Source organism: Corythoichthys intestinalis, chromosome 1 (assembly GCF_030265065.1).
Source record: "Corythoichthys intestinalis isolate RoL2023-P3 chromosome 1, ASM3026506v1, whole genome shotgun sequence".
NCBI classification, from domain to species: Eukaryota; Metazoa; Chordata; class Actinopteri; order Syngnathiformes; family Syngnathidae; genus Corythoichthys; species Corythoichthys intestinalis.
Window position 1 is genome coordinate 9,152,680 of NC_080395.1, and position 21,303 is coordinate 9,173,982.

The 21,303-nt window shown below is 39.0% G+C and overlaps 2 protein-coding genes across 4 annotated transcripts in view; both read right to left on the reverse strand.

Annotated features, from left to right (window-relative positions):
* LOC130917542 (gastrula zinc finger protein XlCGF57.1-like) overlaps window positions 1-3,476 on the reverse strand; it is a 33,528-nt gene extending 30,052 nt beyond the window's left edge. Inside the window, exon 1 of the mRNA XM_057839074.1 lies at window positions 3,387-3,476. The gene's annotated coding sequence lies outside the window, so the exon portion shown is untranslated. The remainder of the gene's footprint in view (window positions 1-3,386) is intronic.
* A 4,439-nt stretch (window positions 3,477-7,915) lies between these two features.
* LOC130919121 (gastrula zinc finger protein XlCGF57.1-like) overlaps window positions 7,916-21,303 on the reverse strand; it is a 41,203-nt gene continuing 27,815 nt past the window's right edge. Inside the window, exons 1-3 of one of the 3 annotated variants that reach the window (XM_057841584.1) lie at window positions 20,011-20,100; window positions 17,636-17,731; window positions 7,916-14,399 (exon numbers count right to left, since the gene is read on the reverse strand). In XM_057841584.1, the coding sequence (XP_057697567.1) occupies window positions 12,627-14,399; window positions 17,636-17,641 (1,779 nt within the window). In that variant the 5' untranslated portion in view covers window positions 17,642-17,731; window positions 20,011-20,100 and the 3' untranslated portion in view covers window positions 7,916-12,626. Of the gene's footprint in view, window positions 14,400-17,635; window positions 17,732-20,010; window positions 20,101-21,303 lie in introns of those variants that run through there. The other 2 variants (XM_057841575.1, XM_057841592.1) reach the window with 2 other exon arrangements.

Genomic DNA, 21,303 nt, shown 5'->3' on the forward strand with positions numbered 1-21,303 from the left:
CACTGGCAGGTGGGCACTGGTTGTAGGACACGGCAAACAAATCGGACTGGAGGGCTTTGCAGACCTTGAACACAGTGCTCGACACCAGTTTGAAGCTAGCCGCCACAGCTAGCTCTCTCCACCCGTGTCTAAAACACTCTGTGCAGCATCAAAAGTCGGCCAGACCACCTCGAAATCGTCTTCTACGTCGCCTGCCCCTCAACATGTGTATGTTCAATATTTATTCTATGTTGATGAGTAGAATATTTACTTTCAAGAGTTCCATCTTGCATTGTTCATTTTTTCTCCCTTAAACTTAGGGTGACCAAACATCCTCTTTTGCCCGGACAAGTCCTACTTTCACGTAGTATCCTCGTCGTCCGGGCGGGTTTTTATAAACTCATAAAAATGTCAGTTTTTTATGATTTTTCACGGGACCAATTTGAAGAGAATCCCTCCGGTCGCTGGGTGGCAGCGCCTGCCTGCGATGACATGTCTACTAGCAGTAGGGAGGGAAGGAGTAGTTCTTGTTTTTGTTGGCAGTTTACCCCTATCATGAGGCATTACCGCCATCTACTGGGTTGACGATTTGGACACAACGCCTGCCCAGTTGTTAAAGACCAAATGTGAAGTAATTTCATAAAATGCCAAATAGGTTCACAATTAAAGTAATTAAACATTGTTCAACAAATAAAGCATAAAAAAATAAGTTATATGTTGTATATTTGACAAAATAATCGTGTTTCCGAAGTTCGAGCCTGAAAGGGGACGAACCCGGAAGTGATACGTCACACCGAGAATAGCAATGGCAGCGCTCCATACAAAGGCCTTCAAACAATTATTCAAACAGCGATATAAGGGATAGATCAAGCGCAAGTGAGGAGATCCAAGTTTTTGAAGAGTTGGAGGAAGAGGAGGAGGTTGGAATTTTATGTTGGACCTTACATGTATTAGCCAGACGCTAATCAGGATGCAAACAATGTGCCCACATGACCTGACATGGAATGGGACAAGACCCATCGAGATTACAAGATTGGTAAGATATAGGTTTTTATTATTTTTTATATTTGAAGATGCAGGCATTTGCACATAATTTTATTTTTTTGTGTGATTACATTGTTTAAAAAAAATAATCAGACTTCATGTTCAAGCAGTTAGCCTACTCAGTAGTTGGGTATTCTTTTCAGCAAATATTTTTGGACCCTCTGACAAACGCGGAAGTGTTCGCCGAAACATGTCAGGTAAATAAACCGCCTACTATTGCCTGGGATAAGAGAAAAGTTTTGACCAACTTATAAGTGTAGGCAAAATGAACTCAATGCAACTATGATCGGGGATTGCCACGAGTTAGCTTTCGGCTAACAACACTAGCTTCTACTGTTCATTCCACAACACGATCAGGGTTTTGCCTCGAGTTACTTTTCGGCTAACGTCGCTACCTTCTACTGTTCATTCCACAACAGTTGGACGCTCTGCTTTGACAAAAGTCATCAGTCATCTATCCAAAAATCACACTTACTTTTTGGCAAATCCTTGATCATAAGCAGACCGGTTGAGGAAGCAGGCATCTTCGAAGTGTTTGCAGCATAGAACAGTACTCGATGATGGCGTGAAATTCATTTGCTTCGTGCGAACGAAAGATGTCCATTTACGTGCCTTGCTATCCTTTGGCCACTCATACAAGTTTTCTTTAGATTGAGAACAATACATCGCCACACACCGCCGTGGCATCTTACCGAGAAGCAATGCAACAATACTGTTCTATGGCGGACTCCCCTCGCAGTTCTCTGTGTGACGTTATTTCCGAAGATTTCCGAAGATTGTCGAAGAAAAGCATTTTCGTTGTCAAGGGCGTTGCTATGGGTTAAACAAAGATTCTGGAAGGGTCTCGTCAAAAAAAAATAACGAAAATATGCTTATAATTGTTTGGCCATTGATATTATTCAAAAACATTACTTCACATTTGGTCTTTAAGTTTTTTACGATAAATACGTATATAATGGCAACTGTTGACTTCTGTCGGAGCTTTGACTGTAAAATCCCGTTTGGTGTCGCATTGTTGCGGTGCCGATGATTGTAGACTTTTATAGCAAAGTTTGATTTTTGCCTCAGCTAGCTATCAGAAAGTTAAACCACGCTAGGCATTATGGGAAACGTAGTTTTGAACTGCTACGTTTGGAAACATGCTGGTTGAATAGTTTGTATATAATTGAATGAGAATATCAATTGAATGGGAATAACAATCCGTCAAGGACAATTGTCGTGATAGTAATTTATGAAAATTGGGGCTGTCAAAATTTTCGCGTTAACGGGCGGCAATTAATTTTTTAAATTAATCACGTTAAAATATTTGACGCAATTAACGCACATGCCCAGCTCAAACAGATTAAAATGACAGCACAGTGCAATGCCAACTTGTTACTTGTGTTTTTTGGAGTTTTGTCACCCTCTGCTGGCGCTTGGGTGCGACTGATTTTATGGGTTTAAGCACCCATTAGCATTGTGTAATTAATGACATCAACAATGGCGTGCTACTAGTTCATTTTTTGATTGAAAATTTTACAAATTTTATTCAAACGAAAATATTAAGATGGGTTTTAATATAAAATTTCTATAACTTGTACTAACATTTATCTTTTAAGAACTACAAGTCTTTCTATCCATGGATCACTTTAACAGAATGTTAATAATGTTAATGCCATCTTGTTGATTTATTGTTATAAAAAACAAATACAGTACTTATGTACCGTATGTTGAATGTACATATCCATCTTGTGTCTTATCTTTCCATTCTAACAATAATTTACAGAAAAATATGGCATATTTTATAGATGGTTTGAATTGCGATTAATTAATTTTTAAGTTGTAATTAACTCGATTAAAAATTTTAATCGTTTGACAGCCCTAATAAAAACATTTACCGGTAGTTGGCACATAGCCTAATGTGTGTATGTGTGTTGACTGGACTACATTTCCATCGGTCTGCATTCTATATACATATATATAAATTTTTTCAAACTGCATTTTTCCATCCAGAGTGAGGGGGCACACTTTAAATATATTAAAGTGCTATAGGCATCTTTGAGTGAACTTCGAGTAAAATTCAAGTATTTTGAGGCTGGGCTGAGTGTCCTCTTTTTTGGAAATCAAAATATGGTCACCCTATTAAACTAGACTAGCGGAAGTCAACAAGCATGCCCCCAAACCGTACAAACATAACGCCACACCCCTCTAGTGGCTTGGCGGTGAATTACAGTGAATTACGTTCCCTCACCGCACAACTATCGAATGTCGAATGACGCCGTAGTCGCTGCGCCGTCACCCCAACGCGGGAGTATAACTCAGGTTTTACACTACGCTTTAAGATGGAACGTTTTGGTCCACTAAATTCTTACTTCGGTACTTACCCGATGAGAATGCTTTGAAGGAACCCCTTTGGTCAAAAGGGAACACGAAAGAACGCCAGTACCCGGTAGGTGAACAGGTATTGTGTCATGTGAACCGGAAGTAGAAACATTCATGCGCTGAAACTTCAACGTAATATGTGAAGTGTTTGGAACCAAAACTGGATTCCAAAAATATTTAATGAATATGATAAACAGATGTGGCTCAAGTAGCCAACAATTGTACTCAAGAGTAGCGTTTCTTCAAAATAATATTACTCAAGTCAAGTTCAAGTAGTCATCCCAAAAATTTACTCAGGTAAAAAATATTCCATGAAAAAACTACTCAAATACTGAATAATTCTTTATTTATTTTTAAAATGATAACATTTTTTTTCGCAGCATAAGGTCATCTATTTGAACTGTTATTTATCATACTATAACCTATTGGATGACCATACTAGGCCAACCCACCGCTAGAGCATGAGTGTCCTCTAGTGCAGGGGTGTTAACAAAGGCATAGGTTTGGTCTCAATGTTGGTAGGGACAATATAATAGCATAAACTGTATGTAAAGTTTTTGCTGGGGATGGGACATTAACCCTTAGATGCATCAGTGGGTCAAAAATGAGCCGGTGAGGTTGTTTTCTTGAAGTATCTTCGGATTGAAAAATTGTTACCAATTAATATTCCAGGTTTTCCTCAAAAAACGTTTTTTGATATAATGCCATTCAATTTTTTGATGAACGTTTTGAACATTTGAAGAAATTGTAATTTTTGTATTACTACCCTAAGCTTCCTCAAGTGGGTCAAAAATGACCCACATGCATTTTCTATGGAATCCAATGGGAATTTTTCCATTCCTATTAACTTTGGCTGTCAGGAATAAATTTACTGTGGACCACACAGACTAGGTATGTAAAAAGTAACATCCCTTAAGATTATTTTACACAGCAAGAGCTTATATGTGTACTGTAAGTATTATGTCCATATAGTATTTTGTGTCTTTCATTACTCTTTTTATTATTATTTATCAACAAATTAACCTACTTCATAACTAGTTAGGTAACTAAGGCTAGGTTCATACCGCAGGTCCTAATGCACAATTCCGATTTTTTTGTCATATCTGTTTTTTTTTTGGCGTGCCCGTTCAGACCGCCTTTGTCCTTTGAGCCTGTTCAAGTATCACACGAGCGCTGAGCAAACTGGCCCGCATGCGCAGGAGCATTGGAGCAGGGAGAAAAACCAGTATTCTCCGACTTATCATCAACCCATTTTATTTTTTTTATGACTGTTATCAAGCCCGCTCCTTCCCCAAAATCCGCGTTCAAGCTAGGCGCTAATGCACAGCTACCATAGCGCCCTGTCTCTCTCGCTCTTCGCTGATGTTAATTGCTGTTTGAATTCCAATTTGGGGAACTTGACAGTTCAGACCGTGGCCAAATTCTGGAAAACTGTGGCCCGGATGAGGTTTTAACTACATACGAAAGTCACCTGGATCGAATTTGAAATGGTCCACTTTTATGCGACTTTTCCCGTTCAGTCGAGTCAGAAAAACACGAAAAAATCGGATTCGTGCATTAAGACCTAGCCTAAGTTAGCTCACATTACTGTATATATATATAGTGTGTGTGTTTGTGTGTATTTATTTATACAGCTACATATTGATCTATTGAAAACACAACTCTTATGTTTCCTTATCCAAAATGTCATAGCTGTTAGATTTACAGCTGAAATGGTCCTACAGATGTTGGATGATGGAGAGGCAGTGACGGGGTTGGACTCAAGTGTCCGAAATTTCTGTTGATGAGGACACAGACTATGCCTCCATGCATGCCTCCACAAGGGCTTAGCACCGCTGTCTCACCAAAAAGAGGCATGGGAGCTCTCCATCATTAGCCACGTTTACATGCTGACTTTTATTCATACCGATTCAAATCATTCCGAATGGAAATTTCAGATCAGCTGTTTACATGTCACTTCATCTATTCCGATCCAGCGTTTACATGTGTCTGCCTTTATTCCGAAAAGACGTTTGACAACTGCCGTCTGACATGCGCAGATTAATCAAAACCAAGCATCACGTTGCAAAACATGGGAGATCGATCGTCAGAGTGCTCCTGTTTTGCTCTTTTGCCTTGTAGTAGCCGGTTTTCAGCGTTTTCCACCGGTTTCTAATCTGGTCAACGCTCCGGTCTATTCCGGCTTCGTGTAACCTCTCGTGAACTTTTTTAAATAGTTCACTGTTCCTCGTTTTACGCCCGTCTAAGAGAGCAATTATATTCAATTCTTTTAAAGTTTGAATTAAATACAAACTTTCCGCGGGACTCCAATTAGGTGCGCTGTGCTTGGAAGCCATGTTGCAAGTGACGTCACCACGTCAGTACAGAGCATGTGCAGAAAGAACGCAACCAGATACCATTCTGCTTCCCTGTTTACATGATATAATTTTACTTCTAATCGGTTTGGGAAAAGGAATATTCCACCCCTGTGAAACGGAATGAAATTCCATTCGGTTTGGGCCTGTTCATTCCGAATGAGGTGTTTATATGGAACACATTTATTCGGTTTGAACATCTAAACTGATTGTAATTGGAATATTTGGCTCCATGTAAACATGGCTATTGATGATAAAATACAAGGAAGGATAAAGTCTTGCTGTTTTTTTTTGTTTTTTTTTAAATGTTAATTGAATGATAAAGATATTTAAAGGATGAAATCATTCTTGTGTGGCCCTAAATACTAATTAATATACAAGTAATTTTTCTTCACCAAAATGGCATAAATACACATTGGTTCTAATATGGGTCATTTTTGACCCACTTAAGGAAGAGTGGAGGGTCCAGTAACTTGTGCATCTGGGAATAAGATCAAACAGATTGGGTGAACGGAGGTCAGGGCTACATTTCTCACTAATATGAATCTAATTGATAGGCTCAATGATCAATGCGAAATAAATCTGTATTGACCAATAGGCCTACTAACTTTCAAACTGTAGATTTATAACATCTTATTCTGATAATAGCCTGAATTATTTTCTCCATCTTGTTTTGAGTGTTAAAGACTAACAGATTAATACATCAGATTTATCCACCTAATTTAAGTAAATATTACTATTTGTTCTTATTAAGCCCATACATTAAAAATTTGGGTCATTTTTCACCTAGATTCAGGGGGGAAAATGCTTTCAAATAATGTTTTGAACAATATCTATTCACCAACAAGCTTTTTTTTTTTTTTTAGAGATTAAATATACTTTTTTCTTAAAGAAATCTGAGTTACTAACTAAATTTACTTCAAGCACTGGCAGATCATTTTACTTCTTCCTTATAGTTTTACATTGAAAACAATGGAATTTAAGTTTTAAGGTGTATTTTTGCAGTGCATAGGTATTGGTCTAGGTCAGGGGTGTCCAAACTTTTTGCAAAGAGGGCCAGATTTGGTATGGTAAAAATGTGGGGGGCCGACCTTGGCTGACATACTTTATGTAGAACAATATATTTAAGCACATTTTAGCAAGCTATTCTGTGTGTCACATTTGCTTCATTATTTTTTTTAAATGAATAATTTGAACAATCTTGCAACTAACCTTTGTGGCGTTCTCTTTCGAGTCTCGGGCTCTTGCGAAATACTGCTGCTGTGAAATTAAACTAGCTTCAAGTTGCTTGAATTTCTAGCTACGTATCTTCCCTGTAATCTTGTCGTACATGTCACCGTGTCTTGTTTGGTAATATCGCCTCACATTGACCTCTTTAAAAACAGCGACTGTATATTTGCATAAGAGGCAGACACTGTTGTTGAGTATTTTAGTGAAGAAATAGTCCAATTTCTGGCCGTCGCAGTCAACTTTTTGTACAGTACTGCTGACCAATTTATTAAGTCTGCGTGCGGGCCAGACGTTATTGATTTTATGACAGAGGCTGGGAGCCGGATGAAATTTGACCACGGGCCGCATTTGGCCCCCGGGCCGGACTTTGGACATGTCTGGTTTAGGTGATACATTGTTTCATTAAAACCTTTGTTTTCAAAAACTATTTCAGAAACATTTTGAAAACTTCCAGGATTAATGTCTGGATTTTATGAGCAAATTTAAATTGCAATAGTTTAACAAATTATATTTACACAATAAATACAAACCTGTTAATAATCTCTTAATTATCCAGGAACACAAAAAAAATGTCTTAAGACCACTCAACAGTCTAATTAAATATAACTGAAAAAACTTCTTAGTGTATAACAGTGCTTCTCAATTATTTTCTGTTACGCCCCCCCCACGAAGACTTAAACGTTTCATGCCCTTCCCCAACTCTCTGCTGCCACTGTAACTAGTTCCGTTTGTCTCTGAAATTATTATAAGTACACCTCTGCATAACATTTGTCCTTTTTTCTACTAAAGCAAAAAAAAAAAAGATCAACTTAGAATAAAGTACAATTTAGCTGGGATAGGCTCCAGCACCTCCGCAACCCTCGTGAGGAAAAGCGGCATGGAAAATGAATGAATGAATGAATGAATTTATTAACATTGTTTTGTTTGTAACAGAAAAGTCTAGAAGCGCATAAGACTGCCTAAATTCAAAATAAAACAAAAAAGTCACCTCCAAACTGGAACAATTCACAGAAGGTACATTTTTTGTCCATTTGATACAGCAAATGAATATGTAATCAAATCAAATCAATAATAATTCAAATTGATTAGCAACATTAACAAAGACAATATGCCAAACAATTTGACCGAAAAAACAAAAATAGAACAAAAACGACAGTGTCATTGGACAGAGGGACAGTTTTTATTTTTGCTGCTGGTAGTATCAGCAGGGGGGTTATTTAGCACTGAGCATGCAAACAGTGCATGCTGTTTACTGATGTAATACTGACATATAGGGACGATTGTTGGCAGGGAAGCATCAGTGTATTGTAAACAAACAAAAATAAAATTGTGAAAAGCAGTAAGCCATAAGTAAAATATTGGAACTCACTCCCAAAACCCATCCGCACCTGTTCTGATCTTCCAACCTTCAAAAAATTGTTAAAACTCACCTTTTTAAACTGGCTTTTAATTTGTAATCCTTTTCTCTATTGTTTTGAACTGCGCACGTTAGGGCTGGGCGATATGGCCTTAAATACGCATCACTGAAAAATGAGCAGATTTACCTCAATAACGATAAATTCGCCCAAGCGGACTGTTTTATAATTTGAAAATCTGAATTAATGCATGAAATACAAATGAACTGTTTCTCGTTGATTTATTTACCAGCTTCATCAAGCATCAATTTAACATATTTAATATTTGTACATGTAATTTAAACATTAAGTATATACTGTTAAAAATTCTTGTAAACAATAAGAAGTATGAACATTTATAACAGCTTGTATGACTTGAACAATGTACGACATTATAAAAATCAATACGACGACTGTGCAAACATGTCATTGAACACAAATGGCTTACAGCTTGAACAGTAAACTTCAAACAGACAACTTTTTGTTAAAGGGTATGAAAACGCAAAGGGGGTGTGAGACATCAATAGAACCGTTATGTGCCAAGATAACAAATATTGATAAAGTTAACAAAAAAATCAACCACATTAATGAGCAATTATCGAAAATAGATTGAAAATGACGAACATTTCCGAAAGTGTTCCGGAAACAGCCGAATGGGGCGGAGACGTCATAACAAGGAAACAAAAGGTCGAGGCGGGTGCCATCGTTGTTTATCGACGAGAGAGTTGCGTTCATGTTTTATCAAAAAATCGCTAAAATGGTTCAAACCTGTCATGCTATGTGGTTTGCAAATAACCATTTGTCACAATGTAGTACCCATGAGTTCCCGAATGCGAGAAAAAGAGCTGGACTATGCAGAAAATGAGTAAAGTTCGTCAGTGCCAAGAGGGCTAATTTTGCAGACCCAGCCTCCGGCACGGTTTTGTGTGGTGCGCATTTTACACCTGAAAGCTATACGAACTATGGGCAAATGAAATCAGGTTTTGCTAAGAAATTGCTGCTGAAAGCAGATGTGGTGCCCGGTGAAAGAGGACGATGACTGGCTCTGATGAGACCGCCTCACCACCCCAGGCAAAGCAAAGGAGGGAAATGGCCAGAGTGAGTACTCTTTTATAATAAAAAACATATCACGCATTGGATATAGGACTGGACACATGTATAAATTATCGCTCGTAAAATATATAGAACAAATCCTTGAATCCCATTCATATTTGTCTGTTGGCAGAGCAAAAACCTATGATAGCACAATAAATGGTAATTATTCTATACATTACATTATTTTGCGGTCACCGTGTATCAGCTTAAAAAAAAGAAATGCAAAACAAACCATTCGGTGTTTCCCACACGATGTTGCCGGTGTTTCATCAGTGTGATTGCTCCTCTCAATGATCCTTTCATTAGGCTGAATTGGCTTTCGTTTAGGCTCAAATTGATAACCCAAAACACCAAAGAAAGGTTCATAACTCTCCTCGTCACCATTAGAAGAATGTTCGTTACGTCGAATTCGTCGCTGCAACTAGAAACAAAATTGACCGCTATCATCGCCGCCATTCGGTACTAAGCACTGAGCCGGTTGTTTCCTTGTCGTGACGTCACGCACACAATATGCTAGATTTCCGGCATCACGGGGGCGGGTCCTTTTAGCTTGACAATCAACCTAATTTCTATCATTTTCTTGGTGTTGCGATGTGTGTAATTACACGAAGTGGCATGATATGAATTCAAAAGGCTTATGGATAAATGATGGAATATTAGCATTTCCTCAGGTGTTGTCATACCCTTTAATGGCTGCTATGGCATAATTACTAAACGCAAGTGTTTACTTGAAGGTTTCAGGATTTTTTTACCAAAGCATTTTTTTAATACATGCACCCCTCACACAGAAACACACACACGCATTAAAACTTTATTGCTCTTGTGCCAATGAAAATGTAAGATTTTATGATGGCAGTAATGACAAACAATTAAGCAAGCACATACAAAAAAAGAGCTGTGGCCCTTAAACGGTCACTGTTGGATTATAAATTTTTTTGCAGAATGCTTTAACATTATAAAAGATATCAAAGAAATCACACACAGATACAAAATAACGCAACATACTAATTGCTAGCTGCAGTCCGTGCACAATCCACTCATTAAGTTCAGCCAATTCGACAAGGTAAGAGCCGCTATCAGACTCCATTACGTTCATTTGCAGCCGCTGTTAGCCGCAAGCATTAGCCTGTGGCCTGGCTATCAGTAGAAAGCACTGAAAACGCATGCTCCTGAAATCGTGAGAACCAGGGAGGAAAGAAGGCGAAAGCCCGTCTGGGGGCCGCCAAGAGGCTACTAAATGTCAGGTGAAAGTTTGGCGAAGCTCCATTAAGCCCAACTCCATCACCTTTGCTTGTAGGGTTAGCCGCTAGTGTTAGCCTGCCGGACTTGTTTGACTTCCTGAGTGATAATCACGTGACTTCATACGTAAGCACACCGACTGCTTTCTTAAAGTGATCCTCTACCTTAAATACATGTAGGCTCTAATAAACCACAATTGCTCTCTTGTACTAAAATATGTTGTTAGAAACACATAAAATGTTAAATCAATGGCAATATTTTATAATATTTAGTACATATTTTGACCATTAGTTGGCGCCATGGTTTGCGGGCTCGCATTGATGACATAAATGGGATCTTTCCAAATGTGTAGCGTGTACAACAACTGCTTATTACTGCCTAAACTCGCGAAGTAAAATGCCACGGTGTGCTGCTTTTGGATGCAATTTCCAGTCAAATGGAAACAAGGGGAGTGACGTGAGTGATCAAGGTGGAATTATTATTTTTAGTGAATAAATGTGCATAGGTGGAAGCTTCTCACCCTTTTTGGTCCCTGTATGCACGTATCCTACCCACCACGCGTTACCACTGGTGCCCGAACATTTTTCCTGGATCTTCAGTCAAGTAAGGGATACGTCTATTTTCTGGATCCGACGGCCCCACCGCGTCTGCAATATTGGTTTCGGATCCGTCTATTTTTTTTATTCGTCGGTCCCACAGCGGCTTTTCGATCAGTCTATTTGGTGGAATCGACGGCCTGATTGCGGCTGCAACGTTGCCATGGGATCGGTCTAATTCCTGGATCTTCCAGAGAGTAAAAAACGCGGATTTGGATTACTATTGCTATCTTTTTTGTTGACTATTCTTCGTGGGAGTTTTCTCCAAATCATGCCAAATAATTAAAGCACTATGGCACGTTACAGTGACGACAGTGACTCTGACATGGACCTTACAACAATGTTGGAGTTCGTCAGGGAACGCGTGTTTGCATACTGCTAAGCTCCCGAGTGAATAGTGGTCAAGGTGGAAATATTTTTTGTGAATAAATGTGCATAAGTGGAAGCTTCTCCCCTTTTTGGTACTTTTATACATGTATCCTACCTACCACGCGTTATAATGTACGAGATATGGATTAGACAAGGTGTGCTCTTTGGCCTGTACTGTACATAAAGCACACGACAGCTTTGGATGCTAACAATCTACATAATTATATTGGGATAAGTTTGAAAATGCAATATGCTTACCTTGAATATCTGCTAATAAAACCGGAGTTCCCAACAGCATACACTCTCTCGCTCCCAACCGGAGTTCCCAACAGCATACACTCTCTCACTCCGTTATCATTGAGACTCACTTGCCGCGAGTGCATCACCAGTTTTGCCCAACTTTTGTCTTATCAGGTATTTGCTGCACGCATTTTTCCCTGCTGCCCGTCTTGTGAACGACCGACAGTGCTGCCTTGCTCTTCACTTTTCACAGATCTGGTTCAAATAGGAATGATAGAACCGACGACATGTTGGGAAAGCTAACGAGTTACACGCTGGAATTTCGGCAACGGGCCCGGTGACGTCACGCATTGCGACGTAACAAGAATGGCAACCGATCACTTAAAATTATTTTACAAATTTTATTAAAACAAAAACATTAAGAGGGGTTTTAATATCAAATTATTCTAACTCATATTAACATTTATCTTTTAAGAATTACTTGTCTTAAAGATCGAGGATCACTTTAAAGGGGAATGAAAAGACTATATTTTCTTTGTTTTTTTCAATTACCGAATTTACCAACATGGTCAAAATTATGTCGCCCATCATGAAGAATCTCAGTAACTGTAAATTTTCGATTTACCGTCCGGCTCTAGCTAACGTTGTGTTAGCTTTTTCTTTGTTTCAACTGTCTTTTAGCATTGGTAAAAGCGCTCTATAAATAAAATCTATGATTATTATGATCATTTGAAAGGCTCCTCTCCAATATGTGTTCTAATGTGTCTGTTTAAGCTTCCCTTATGAATGAATCGTTTACCACAAGCTGTGCAGACAAAAGGCTTTTCTCCAGTGTGTGTTTTAATGTGACAGTTTAGTTGTCCTTTCTGAGAGAATCTTTTATGGCAAACTGAGCAGGGAAATGGCTTTTCTCCAGCGTGTGTCATTGTGTGTCTGTTTAAGCTTCCCTTATCAATGAATCGTTTACCACAAGCTGTGCAGTCAAAAGGCTTTTCTCCAGTGTGAGTTTTAATGTGGCAGTTTAGTTGTCCTTTCTGAGAGAATCTTTTATCACAAAATGTGCAGAGAAAAGGCTTTTCCCCGGTGTGTGTACGTGTGTGTCCTGTTAACTGATGCCTCGTACAAAACCTTTTATCGCAAAGAGAGCATGCGAAAGGCTTTTCCCCAGTGTGTGTACGTGTGTGTGTTGTTAACTGACGCTTCGTACAAAATCTTTTATCGCAATGAGAGCATGCGAAAGGCTTTTCCTCGGTGTGTGTCCTTGTGTGGCATATTAATTCCTTCTTCCGGGAGAAACCTTTCCCACAAAATGTGCAGAGAAAAGGCTTTTCCCCGGTGTGTGTACGCGTGTGTATTATTAACAGTTGCTTACGACCAAATCTTTTATCGCAAAGTGAGCAGGCGAAAGGCTTCTCTCCAGTGTGTGATTTGGTATGACAGATTAGTACGGCTTTCCGGGAGAATCTTTTATGGCAAACTAAGCAGGGAAAAGGCTTCTCTCCAGTGTGTGTCATTGTGTGTTGCTTTAAACTTCCCTTCCCAGTGAATCGCTGACCACAAGTTGTGCAGACAAAAGGCTTTTCTCCCGTGTGTGTACGCGTGTGTCTTATTACATCTGTCTTTGAACAAAATCGTTTATCGCAAATGGAGCAGAAAAAAGGCTTTTCTCCAGTGTGTGCATGTGTGTGTGTTGCTAAATTATGCTTCGTACGAAATCTTATATGACAAACTGAGCAGGCGAAAGGCTTTTCCCCAGTGTGTGTACGTGTGTGTCCTGTCAACTGATGCTTCGTACAAAATCTTTTATCACAAAATGAGCAGGCGAATTGCTTCTCTCCAGTGTGTGATTTGGTATGATAGTTTAGCTGTGATTTCCGAGAGAATTTTTTATGGCAAAATAAGCAGGGAAAAGGCTTCTCTCCAGTGTGTGTCATTGTGTGTTTGTTTAAACTTCCTTTCTCAGCGAATCGTTTACCACAAGTTGTGCAAACAAAAGGCTTTTCTCCCGTGTGTGTACGCGTGTGTCTTACAACACCTTTCTTTGAACAAAATCGTTTATCGCAAAGAGAGCAGGCAAAAGGCTTCTCTCCATTGGACCCTTTTAGGGATTTGGAAGCATTTTGCTCAAAGTCGTCATCCTCCTCATCAGTGTTAAAGTCAGAAGAGTGTGACGTAACATCGTCACTTTCCGAGAGCGGAGCTAACAAACCGTCAGGTTGCGGCAGTCCCTCTCCTTTTGTTGTCAGGTGTTGAAGTGAGCTGTTGCTCCAAAGTTTTGCTGCTCCGCTCTCTTCGCTTGGACTTTCATCTTCCTCACTCTTCACAATAACAGTTATTGGAAAGTTGGAGATTTCATCTTCCTGTTCTTCTTCTTTAATGCTATAGGTCTCTGGCTCCGCCTCCTGTTTGATGTAGGGCATGTCCCACTCCTCCTCTTTAACGTGAAGGGGATCGCGCTTCTCAGGGTGAAGCTCTTTCATAGTGTCGTCTGCAGGACACTGGACGGAAAAATATAACATGATTTGTTAAAGTGGCCCTTTTCTCAGGTCTCCCGCTGCATAGCATTTAAGCTAGCCAATTGTTGTAAACATTAGCATAAAATATCAGTTAACTCATTTGCTCCCAGAAATGTATAAATACGTTCTATTTTTAAATGATTCATTGTCCCAAAAACGTATATATCCGTCGTTTGCGTTTTTTTGGTTTTTTTACAAGAAGCAGCTACGGTTTGCGATCAATCTGAGAATCAAAAAACAAGGCTCCAAACCCATTTTAAAGCAATAAAACTGGCCACTGGAGGGCAATAGCGCAATTTATAAGACCCGATTCAACAGCAATGAACGGCCGGGCAGCACGGTCAGAGTGCTGGCGGCATGATGCCAGGCGGCGCTCTGACCGAACAAAACAACAGAGAGGACGCCTGGTTGGCCAGGCGTTGGACGACCCAGCAAAACGAGTGGGACCCCCAGTGCAGCGGCTCGCCGAGCATACCCCGCAAAGACGCAAAAATAATCCATCTTTGTGAGACAGACAACGATGAGGGAAAAGTTTACACGGCTGACGTAGCGACAACGGCGTCATCTCGGCGACAACGGCATCATCTCTCAGTCGTCATGTGTAAAGAAATTGTTACTTTGCTATCAAAAGCTCTATTTGTCTGGTTATTCATGGTATTTTGTAAAAGGAAAACATTCAGATGTTTGGGATGTAACTAATGCAAAAATAGCTGTGTTAAACTAAAGTTATGTTTGAAATGTATGCGTTTACAAAAAGCATTTTCTCAATTTTTTCATCAGAAAATGGAAAACTGCTCAGACTAAGCTATTTTCTAATGCTGATTTCTAAAGAATAGAAAAAGATATGAACTTATTTTTTGTCTGCTGAAAGAAGAGATTCTAATCTTTCTTTTGGTGGGTTCCATGTTTTATATAGCAATAGAACAGAATTTTCTGTGGGCCTTGCAAAATCAGTCAAAATCCAGAAAAACAGCCGGGAGCGAAGGGCCTTGCTCTGGTGATAATGGCTGGGAGTGAATGAGTTAAGCTAGCGGACTTTTGCCATGCAAGGTAGCCAATTGTTGTAAATATTAGCATTGTACAGCATTTGAGCTAGCGGAGTTTTGCTATGCTAGTTCGCTAACTTGCTTAAATGCTACATAATGCTAACGTTAATGTGTGCACACCAGATTGCCTAAATTTCAGATTGTTTCTGGTGCTCACCAGGTTGTTTAAATTTATTTTATTTCTGAACCACTTGTCCCTTTAGGGCAGTGGTTCTTAACCTTTTAACACCTAAGCCTATTTTGGCCGAATTTGCATGCCTTTGATGTTGCCTTTATATTTCAAAGAAAAAATTGTTCACAATGGCCAAGTTGGGTGCCTTTTTTCAGGATACCTTGAACTTCATGTCCAAACTGTTTGTTTTCTTCACCGACCAATTTTAATCCACATTTAGGACCCAAAAAGACAAAAAAATCCCAAAATCTTTTTTCAAAATTTGTAATGTTGATGTCCCACTGACAACCAAACGTGCTCAACCAACCGTTTTGAAGCTTGATAATATTTATTTAACTTGCTAGGATAAACATCCAATAGAAAAAAATACGATTAAATAGTTTTATAATAGCTTATTAGTAGAGTTAATAGAGTTAATGAAAAAATGCATTAGCTTGCGCTAAATTTAGTTTTCGATTCATTCTGCACATTTCGAAGTCGCTCGCACAATCCAACCGATTTTGGCAGAACACCGGTGTTCATGCCTCGTTTTCCTTAGTTGGCGCCTAGCTCGGCAATTTATTAAAAATGTTCACAGTAGGGTCGTCCTTCTTGACATCATAACGGCTCTTGGGATATGTAGTCTTTTGTGCTGCTTTCGGTTTTGAAAAAGGACAAGAAATGATGGAAATATGGAGATAGACACATGGTCCATGCGGCGTTTTAATGCATATTTATGAGTGCAATAAAACTATAAAACTCAAATGACATTATTTCCCGTTTTACTTGGTCGATTGACTTCAAATAAAAACTGGTGTGGACATCAACTTCCATACTTTCAAATGAGAGCAACCAGGGGCACGTGGGTGACGTAATTACAGCGTTACGAGGCTTCAAAGATGACATGCGTAAATGTGTCGCATTCGACACGCTAGGTGTTAAAGGGTTAACCTGGGTTCGATCGGACCCCAGGGGTTCGGTGAGTAAGTCCAAGTGGTTCGGCGAGGGTTAAGACACACAGGGCCGTATTTTTATTCACTAACGGCAAAGTGTAGTTTCAGACTGGTTTGACTACAATTTACAAGCTTACTGTAATTCCATTTCTTTCAACTGCTAGCCCTCTATCTAATGGGAAGAGAAACTGGTTTGCGCAGTGGAAGGTTGACCCGTACTTGGTACATTGAAGTATAAGAAGAAAAAAAAAACATTTGCGTCATATTTTACACTATAAAAAAGTATGTGATTTAAGGATGCAACATGAAAATGAGATGTAGACATGACCACAAAAAAATCATTTTCCAACGTGAAAATCAACAGCAAAAGGCACAATTATTTGTGGTATATTTGAATTTGAAGTACCGTATTGGCCCGAATATAACGCAGTGTTTTTTGCATTGAAATAACACTGAAAAATATTCCTGGTCTAGATATTAGACCCATTCACGACGCTAGATGACGCCAGATATCATTGAAGGGATGTTCTGTCATGACAGATCTCAGCGACTCTCAAGTTTAACCAGTTTGCATTATTTTATTGCAATATTTTTCCTTATTCAGATTTGTTTCAAGACTACAGTTAGACTTACTTTGATGGTTAATGCAGTTATTGCAATTTTGTTGTTTTATCACAATAGATTGGTTTATTTACATTTCAAAAACCAGAAGCCATTCATTTACGAATGTGATTGCACTTTAGTTTACATATTAAAATGTTCAGATATTACGATTTGAATGAGGCAAAATAACAAATATGTTGTTATAATCATTTGTTTCAGATGTACTGTAATTATTTTCTGTATAAAATTAATTTGGTGTTCAAAAAGTCTTTTTTCAAACTCGAGTCTTGAAAAAGAAGGGGTCGTCGTATAATCAGGGCCGTCTTATATTCGGGCCAATACGGTATACCTTATTACAGGCCTTCTTTCGCTACTCAGATATGGGAATTTGCCCTACAGTCCCAATCACATCAAAGCAAGTCTGACATTGCACAAAGAGTAAAATCACTAATGTCATAATCTTACCCTCATTTTCTTTTGTTTTACAGTTGCTCGTTGTGGCCTGGATTACCTCTCCGTATCTTCCATGTCTGTACTCTTTAACTTGAGCTGCAGCACCCCCTGGTGTTGGGTTGGGTAGAAAAAAGTGGTGTTTCATTAGATTCTTTTTTTTTATTAGCATAAAAAATTGTGAAAAAAATAGTGTATATAACATTGGGGATTCAATATATATGTTGAAAAACCTTTTTTGTCATTAACATGGTCACCACCTAACACCTTGCTTGCTACCGGTGTTCTGCCAAAATGTGCTATATCGGTGAAACGTCTTCAAGGCATAGGGACGGTAGGGACATAACACTAGCACTTTTCAGGATGCTCAAATTGTCCCCACTCCGTTATTTGCATTATATAATGAGTTCAGTTATCGAGGTCATTTAGATTGTCTTCCCATATTTTACAAGGATAGAATGCACCCTACCGTTATTCAGTGAATTACTTTCATTATGTTCAGACTTTGCCTGGCACTACCAGACTATTCTCCCTGTATTTTTTAAACACTGTGAGAATAGTCTGGGACCCAGTCCATTAACGGCCTCTCGAGCAAGAACAAAATCAACCGTCAAATCAGGTTCGTTTATTTGCGTGACGTGTTCTTAACGAGAAACGTCACTCTTCCACGTCGGAAGTCGTCTCCACAACAACACAGATGACGAACAGGAGAGCCGAGAATATGTTCCAATCCACGGCAAAATCAGTTTTAAATTAAGAAAAACACAGACACAAGTCATTGACAACAAGCTGTTTCGCGCTAGCCATGTTAAATAAACTTCTCCGTTCTCCGCTCGCGTCGCACGTGTTGTCGCTTTACCGACGTCACGTCTGCCCGTTGCTGATTGGTCCACTCCGCTGTCTGTTTGCTGTGGCTTGCTCCGCCCCAGACTCTATAGCTGGAACAGTGGTGAGTCTGGTGTACCAGGCTAGTTCAGACTTAAATTGACCTCATTTTTTTCCCTCAAACGTACGTTTGATTGGCTGATGACTAGTCAAATTCCCTTGTTTTCAGTGTAAATCTACTAGAAATAAGTAAATTTATCTGCCAGTGCTTGAAGTAAATTTTACTCAGTTTTCTTGAAATAAGAGAAATAGCTGGAAAAAAAATCTTAACACTTATTTTAAGCAAAAAGTGAGTATATTTAATCTTTTTTTTTCTTTTAAAGCTTTGTTCGTCAGATATGTTCGTAATGCAAGAATTGGTCTTGTTCAAAATATTATTTAGTATGGATGTATGGGCTTAATAAGAACAAATGGTAACATTTACTTAAAGTGATTAATAATCAAGTATTAATCTTAACTAGCCTTTAACACTCAAAAAAAGATGGAGAAAATTATACTAGATATAAGAAAAAAATATCTACGGAGCCCCCCGTGTGCCAGGGTAGAGAAAAAAAAAATCATAGCTAATCTATACCCACAGTTTAGTAATCTGTAAACACAGTTTACCAAACTGTACCCACAGTTTAGTAATCTGTACCCACAGTTTACTAATCTGTACCCACAGTTTACTAATGTGTACCCACAGATTACTAAACTGTACCCACAGTTTACAAATCTGTACCCACAGATTACTAAACTGTACCCATAGTTTACTAATCTGTACCCACAGTTTAGCGATGACCCGGAAACAGTATTCACCAATGTTTGGCGGGGACTCCAAACGCCGAGGGACCGCCCGAGCGAGAACCTGCACGTTTTGCCCTCGGCGAACAAAGGGGTTTTAAAAGGTAACTATTGCACGTTTTCTTCGGTAGCTGTCTAAAATTCCCTTTCAGGTGTCATCAATCAATATGGCATGTTGTGTTTGCACATTTACTGTGCTGCTGTCGTGTCCATGCGTGCTTAATTCAACTAGTGTTCATTTGTCAGATAGCTATTTTTAGTAGCCGCTAAACTGTGGGTACAGATTACTAAACTGTGGGTACAGATTAGCTATGATTTTTTTTTTCTACCCTGGCACCCGGGGGGCTCCGTAAATATCAGATTAAAACCTTATAAATTTGCAGTGTGAAAGTTGGTATAAATCAATAGATTTGTTATGCATTGATCATTTAGCCTATCAATCAATTAGTTACATATTCGTGAGAAATGTAGCCCTGACCCCCCGTTCACCCAATCTGTTTGGTTTTATCAATGTCCCGACCGAGCAAAATTGCCGGTTATGCTGTTATATCGTCCCTTAAACCCACACCTACGACCTTGCTTTAACGTGTCATGGCTAGCGAGCTAAGCTAAACAAAACGAAGTTCCGAGAGCTTGCAAAGCTTCAACATAAAGCCAAACGACTTACACTACGCTTTAAGATGGGACGTTTTAGTCTACTAAATTCTTACTTCGGTACTTACCCGATAAGGATGCTTTGAATGAACTCCTTTGGTTAAAAGGGAACACATAGAACGGCAAGTCCCGGATAGGTACACAGATGTTGTGTCATGTGAACCGGAAGTAGAAACATTCAGGCGCTGAAACTTCAACGTAATATGTAAAGTGTTTGGAACCAAAACTGGATTCCAAAAATATTGAATGAATATGATAAACACAAGTGGCTCGAGTAGCCAAAATTGTACTCAAAAGTAGCGTTCCTTCAAAATAATATTACTCAAGTACAAGTAAAAGTAATCATCCCAAAAATTTACTCAGGTAAAAAGTATTCGATGAAATAACTACTCAAACACTGAGTAATTCCTTATTTATTTTTAAAATGATTTTTTTTTAAAATTCATTTGCAGCATAAGGTCATCTATTTGAACTGTTATTTATCATACTATAACCTATTGGATGACCATACTAGGCCAACCCACCCCAAGAGCATGAGTGTCCTCTAGTGCAGGGGTGTCAACAAAGGCGTAGGTTTGGTCTCAATATTGGTAGGGACGATATAATAGCATAAACTGTATGTAAACTTTTTGCGCCCCACTATTTGAGAAGTACTGGGCTAAATGATCAATGCGAAATAAATCTGTATTGACGAATACTTTCAAACTGCAAATTTATAATGTCTTAATCAGATAGGTTTTCATAGTCTGAATTATTTTCTCCATCTTGTTTTGAGTGTTAAAGACTAACAGATTAAAACGTAGCGGCACGGTGGCCGAGTGGTTAGCACGTCTGCCTCACAGTTCTGAGATCAAGGGTTCAATCCCGGGCTTCGGCCTTCCTGTGTGGAGTTTGCATGTTCTCCCCGTGCCTGCGTGGGTTTCCTCCGGGAACTCCGGTTTCCTCCCACATCCCAAAAACATGCATGGTAGGCTGATTGAACACTCTAAATTGTCCGTAGGTATGAGTGTGTGCGTGAATGGTTGTATGTCTCCTTGTGCCCTGCGATTGGCTGGCAACCAGTTCAGGGTGTCCCCTGCCTACTGCCTGTAGTTAGCTGGGATAGGCTCCAGCACCTCCGCGACCCTCGTGAGGAAAAGCAGCATGGGAAAAAAAAAAAAAAAAAAAAAAGAAAAAAAAAAAAAATGAATGAAAGATTAATACGTCAGATTTTTCCACCTAAATTAAGTAAATATTACTATGTGTTCTTTTTTTAGCCTATACATAAAAAATTTGGTTCATTTTTCACATAGATCCAGAAAAACAAATGTTTTGTTTTTGTTTTGAACAATATCTATTCACCAACAAGCTTTTTTTTTTTT